The 6,444-nt window shown below is 52.6% G+C and overlaps 1 protein-coding gene across 5 annotated transcripts in view; it reads right to left on the minus strand.

The window, feature by feature from the left end:
* The window catches only part of RANBP10 (RAN binding protein 10), an 83,494-nt gene that overhangs the window by 75,745 nt on the left and 1,305 nt on the right, over positions 1-6,444 (minus strand). For 4 of the 5 annotated variants that reach the window (XM_048068820.2, XM_048068819.2, XM_048068818.2 and 1 more), the window contains exons 1-2: positions 5,825-6,191; positions 4,953-5,064 (exon numbers count right to left, since the gene is read on the minus strand). In XM_048068820.2, the coding sequence (XP_047924777.2) occupies positions 4,953-5,064; positions 5,825-6,176 (464 nt within the window). In that variant the 5' untranslated portion in view covers positions 6,177-6,191. Of the gene's footprint in view, positions 1-4,952; positions 5,065-5,824; positions 6,192-6,444 lie in introns of those variants that run through there. The other variant, XM_067004357.1, reaches the window with a different exon arrangement.

A 6,444-nucleotide genomic window follows, 5' to 3' on the forward strand; every position in this document is an offset into this window, starting at 1 on the left:
TGGGATCACCTAATGGGGAAAGAGGCCGCGAGGTGCGCTGGCGAACCAGCAGCACACAGACACGCCGCACACAGAGGGAGCGTGAAAGTCCAGCGCTTCGAATACAGCTGAGGTTGAACTGTTATAAACACCACCGTGACAAAAGCACGAGTTATTTGCGGCAGCTCAGGAACATAAGGGTCACGTCCGTTTCTGCCAGGCTGTTCAGCCGAGGAATGCTGGAAGCAAGCCATCGCGGAGCCACCGAGAGGTCTGGAGCAGAAGGGACCATGGGACCCTCCTCCTTCATCCTCCCGCCGTGAGCACAGGAAACTCAGCGCATCCAGCGGCCCGGGGTCTGCCCGGGCAGACACGAAGATGGAGATGCCACAGCCTCTCCGGATGCACCACATCCCAGCGCTGAACCGTTTTCACAGGGAAAATTCTCTCCTGCCCAGCTGGCGTTTAGCTTGCCGCACCCTGTGGCCGTTGCCTCTTGTCCTGGTCATCCAATCGACAGCACTTGAGCAACAAACACAACGGCTCAGGAAATTAAATCCCCAGCAAGCCTTAAGAGAAAACCGTCCAGAGAGAGGTTGAATTGAACTACACGAGGGTTGCAATCCTTCCCTTCCCTCCCCCAGCTCAGCCCACCCCCTTATTGACTCTCCTACAACCTGCGTCTGAGAGCAGAACCCTGAAGAGCAGTCCTTTTTGAGGAAAAAAAAAAAAAAAAAGGGCAATTTCTGACACTGATGTCAACAGGCTAAATCATTGTAATTATTTTGACGTGGCCAGTTTTCAACCAGCTATCTCCTTGAACCAGCTCACCACAAAACCGGGTAACAGATTGCGAGCATGAGGGAAGGCGTGGAAACAAGGCAAGTGGCAGGGCAGAACCCCAGGGTCTTCGCCTGTATCATCGTAAAGCCTGGTGGAACCGCTCCCTGTGTGCTCACTGCCGACAAGGAGGCGAGAAGAGGGCTGCGGCTAATCGCAGGGAGTGTAAGCTGAACTCAGCTCTACTCTCCGAGGATAAGAACCATCTCCCCGAACAGCATCACAAACCACAGACCGATCTACTGGCGGATCTCACTTTTTACATGAAGGACAGGACAATTTTTTCAATGGTAGTCTGGCAGCTTCCCCTCTCCCAGGAAAGAGAACAGTAAATAAAGGTGATGCCTCATCAGTGAAGGCTAAAAACCGACAGGATGAGAAATGACCATTGTTCAGCTAAAGGTGAGTCTCAACCACCTTTCTTTAACTCAAAAGATGGTGGCTGTATCTCAGCATGAGCAGTGGAAAACACAAAGCTAAGAAAAGCTAAAAAATCTTAAAAGTTTAAGTGCACCAAACGGACTTTTCGCATGCTGCTAATTTGCTTTGAAAGATCAGCCAGGAAACTAAGCTAGATTTTAGCAGTGCCGAGGCAGAAAAGTCTAGAGATGGTAAAGGGCAAGTTGTCGTAAACACTTCCATTTGCTTCATTAACAAAACCACCTTTACAAAGCAGGTGCCTTAAAGGGCAGGGGAGAAAGACAACGCAAAAGCAGCACCTTTTTTGCCAGCTACGGCTGCAGAGCTATGGCAGCCTGAAGCAACCGGTGTCTGTGCTGCCGCAGTCCCTCCCTCTTCTCTTGCGCAGGGACTGGGGTTTGCAAAACCGAGCAGGTAAGTAATCTGCCTGAAAAACAGCAGGGCTGGGGGGGCTTTTATTTTGCAGCAAGGATGCAATGAGGTGGGGAGGAAACGAAGGAAGGAACCACAGCACACTTGACTTAAATCACCGTAGCCCCATGAAAACAACTGATGGGAGAAGTTTCTCGCTTTGCCCTGTACCTCAGCGACACCACCCATGCAGAACTCCCCAGGTCCGATGTCAGTTCAAGAGCCCTTGGTATACCAGAGCATACCCTATAGAGGCAACGTCTCGTCAGGAAAAAATAAAATAAAATCATCTGCTGAGCTTCAGGATCCTTACACCACCAGTAAATGTCACTTCTCTCCTGTTTTTGAACTGCAACTTTAGTTTCTGTTGCGCATTAACAACTGTCAGCAGCTAAGCAGGGCACACTGCGCTAGACTAACAGATTTATTAACACTAAAAGATAGCTTTGGGCTGCTGAGCAAAAGCCCCCAAGCAAAATCAATTGCAACTCCTTAAAGCACATTTTCTGAAACTCGTTCCACCAAAGCATTTGAGTAAATCCTGTTTAGCAACCTGATTGCTCAGATTTTAAACCGAAACGCAAAGAGCTTTCACAAGCTCCAGCAACAGAGACACAATGGCTAACGCCACGTAACCTTCACCTCACTGCTCCAAGCAGCACAAACAAACGACAAGATACCAAGCAGAGACTTTACGCCTGAAAACGCTTGTTCTGAAAATGAGCTCAGAAAGACTCCTCTTGCTCTCCCCTTGCTCAGGGGTTTCCAACGAAGTTCCTAGGGTCAGGCCTTGCCACTTACGCCACTTGGAAACTTCCTTTCATTCCCTCCAATCCCTTCTTTAGATTTCTGGTTTTTTATTCCTTTAACTGAAGCCACCACGGTGTAATAAATACCAGAGAGCTTCCTAAGAGCAGAGATGTTGCTGACACAGTTTGGCATTAGAACACACAGGGCCCCAATGGGCTGACTTCAAACGGTTAAAAATGAGACACACAAGAGTAAGCTTTAAGGGACAGGCAGCAGCTATAAGGTCACAATTACAAATCCCCAAAACCACAATGACAAAAATCGGAGCACTCTCCACCACCAAAAGAAAAGCAAGGCATAAGAGTGGCTGAGACGTAAGTCAAGCTCTCCAACGGCTCACCGCTGCACTGACTTCGGACCATAGCTATCAACATTTCATGTTCATATCGCTGTAATGTTAAGACACGCGGTTCCATATTGCCCAAAGTGTTCCTGGAAGTCATTGGGATTACAGACTACACGAAAAAAAAGACAAAACTCTGATCTTGGGAAGCATGCAGCAAATTCCATCGTCTCCCTGTAACGTTGACCTGGAACGCAGCAAGGAGTAAGTGCCGCTCCGTGACCTTTCGTAAAGTGATTTCCTCGGAAAACTGTCTTGATGCACACCGTAGATAATTTTAATTTTAGCAGCTACATAAACTAATCAAGTGCACAGTTTCAAAACAGACAAGCAGTTCAACACAAAGTCAGTGAACTGAAAGGATAGAGAAGGTCTTCTCCCGGCATTCGTAAAGCATTCAGCCCAGCATTCGCAGATGTACGGATAACCTTTTACAGTTAGTAATTACTGCAATTATTGCAACAAATGCAACACCACTGAAGATCCTTTGCAAGTCCCCTTACAAACAGGTCACTTCTCAATTCAACGGTGACAGCAACAGTAAGAAATTAGGACTAATTTGGCTTCTAGTGGGAATGTTTGCTGCCCTTCCCTAAGACCTGTAAACAGGCCACAGTTCAAATGTTATTCTTGCAGACCTGGATTAATTAATTACACTCAAAACCTTCTCCTGGTCCGCTTTACCTTCTGGATGGCTGTAGCTGTGACATTCAGCCTTTAGCAAGGGAAAAAAAAAAAACACACACACAAAGCACGTTGATACCTTTACCATGATTAAAAACTAATCTACACTACCAGCAGAAGCCCAAACCCTGTTAGAAATGCCCCTTTCCTGCATTCCCACATTTCCCCAAATCCTGAATATGCTTTTAAAGGAACTCCATAAGAGATGTCCTGATCCAGCCACATTTTGGGTGAAAATAATGCCCAATACAGTGACCACAAGACTGGATGAGATCCAGAACTCACTGCCAGGTCAGGTCGCTGACGTATCACTTAGTAAGGTACAGCTGCTGCTAACATAGGATTTGCTGCTTTTGCAGTTCTTCCGTTCAAAATAGCATAGACTGATACGGCAAATAGAGTCTCAGCAACAGTCTACAGTGTTAAATACTACCATAATACATATATATATGTTTGGTCAGGAAAAACATTCTTATATTTAGCACTCTGGTTCCAGCACAGTCTCCCAAGCCTCCACAGTTGTGATCTGTCACGATGCAATCTATCCTGAGAAACCAACTCGAGTCCAAACTCGGGACCTACACCAGAAATGATACAAGTTTCACTGATTCCAGCTTACATGCGTACACACCTCATTCCTTCCCCCCCCCTCCACAAGACCTTTTCCTTCATCATGTATACAGGACATTTAAAAACAGCCTCAGACGTTCTCCTTCCAGCACTCTTGTAGCTCTATAACCTCTCTTCCCCATGCAAACATCCCTCTAACAGTCCAACATTAATTTTCAGGTCCCTCCCTTATTCTTCACTTCAATTTTAAGCCATCAGGAGCTGTGATCCAAACATGAACCCTGCACTCATTAGTTAGATCCTGATTTCTAAATTTTTCTTCCCATGAGACAGCCTAATGAAAACAACTGTGTGTCATCACCCGATCGGGAGCTTGGGCAGAGCAGTTCTCAGTGATCAGCGGCCCTTATTCCCTCCTGTCAACACGAATGCTAAATTTGAAGCCTACCCACATTTCAACAGAAATGTCTCCAAGAAAGATTGTTCACCCCCACACGAAAGAAGAAAACTAGCAAAAGTGCAATTCTGCTGTCTGCCGTGAATTCCATCTGTCTGACCTAGGGCTAGGCTCCCAGGCCACCTCTGTGATGCCTCAGTACTTCTTTTTACTGCCAGGTACCTGAGCGACCAGACCTAGCTAACAAGAGAAGGGAGGATTATAATTCAAGTTGTACCAGGCACCCAGAATTTCTTCTATTTGCATAACTGTCCACATCAAACTGCGCATTAAGAAGCTCTGTAAGTGCCTCTGCCTCCAGAGCATTCTTACCCCGTGTTCCCTGTTAACCCCACGTAACAGCCGTCTGACCTCCAGCCCTTCGGGAGAGGAAGGTCTGAGCACAGCAGGGCTGTTAAACACACGCCACCAACCACCAGACTGGAATCAGGTACTCACCCATCTCTACCTTTGCTGACGATCTTCACCTCAAAGTAATAAATGCCACAAGCTGCAGGTATGGGATGCGTGGCCCTGACTGAGGCAGCATCTTTGTGGTTTTTACCATGACCTAGGAAAGAACAAAGATTTCAGTACCTATGGGCCTTGAACCCTCTCGTGTTTCGTTCTAAAGCTCTGCTGGCTGAACCTGGCAGGGACCTGTTTCTCCACACATTCAAAGCGCCCTTTTCAGAGAAGCGGGATTGCGATCCTGCACTGCCACCACCTCCGTCCCCCTCACCGCCAGCGCTGTAGTCTTCCCTTTGTCTTCCCCCCCGAAGAGGCTGAGCGAGGCGCGGTGCTCCCTCTCCATCTCCCCACACGCTCAGCTTAGAGACCGGCACACACGGCTAGGAGACAGCTCCGTTACGCAAGAGGGGAATGACATCAGTATTTACTAACCGGGCAGCACAGGGTACGACCGGCTCTCCGCGGGGAGGGTAGGGACAACGGCCCCCGGCAGCGAGAAAGCAAAGCCCCACAGCGAGCCCCGAGCCCTACAGGCGCCTGTTTCGCGTTAAGCCGCGGGCCGGCAGCCCCGCTGGGGCAGCGTGCGGGGCCCCCCCGAGCCCCCGGCCGGGCCCTACGGAGGACGGGCCGCCCGCAACGCCCGGCGGCGCTGCGCAGCGTTACATAAGGCACCCGCACGGGCCTCCCGGGCCCGGGGAACCCCCCCGGGGCCGGAGCCCGGCCCCAGCGCCTCGTCCCGCGGCCGGAGAGCCCCTTCCCCGGGGGCTGCCGGACCCGGGGGGGCCCCGCCCGGCCCAGCCCGGCCCTGCCCGGGGGCTCCCTCCGGGCCCACCCCGGCGCCTCCGCCCCAGCCCCGGCACCTTTGTAGTGGACGCGGAGGTTGCCCTGCGAGAGGCCGATGTAGTTGTACTTGTCCTTGGGGCTCCAGGAGCGCGGCAGCGGCGTCTCCTCCTGGTTGACGGCGGGGTACAGGCGGCGGAGGCGCCGGCTCAGCTCCTGCTCCTCGGCCGGGCCCGGCGCCGCCGCCGCGTCCCCCCCGTGCAGGCTCCCCGCGCCCGCCTCCGCCATCTTGGATCCGCTTTGTGTCACCGGGCGGGGAGCGAGGCCCGGCTCCCGGCGCCAGCCAATGGGGCGCGAGCGTGGCCACAATGGGGCCGCGCCGCCCGACGGGAAGCGGAGTCCATCCCGCTCCCGCGCCGCCGCCTCCCGCATTCGGACGAACTACAAGCCCCGAAAGGCCCCGCGCTCGAGGCCCCGCCTCCCTCCCGCCGCAATGCACGCTGGGAACCGTGTCCCCGCTCCGCTGGGCTCTGCGGAGCGCGGCCCCTCGTAGGACTCGCTCTCCCAGCGTGCCCCGCGGCGCCGCCGTGCCGAGAGGCCGCAGCTCGGCTGCCGGCGTCCGTCGCCTGCCTCCGCGCAGGGGCCGAAGCGGCCGCCCGGCGGGGAGCGCGGGGGACGCCGCTCCGCCGGCCTCGCCCCG

This window comes from Anser cygnoides, chromosome 12 (genome assembly GCF_040182565.1).
Source record: "Anser cygnoides isolate HZ-2024a breed goose chromosome 12, Taihu_goose_T2T_genome, whole genome shotgun sequence".
Lineage (NCBI taxonomy): Eukaryota > Metazoa > Chordata > Aves > Anseriformes > Anatidae > Anser > Anser cygnoides.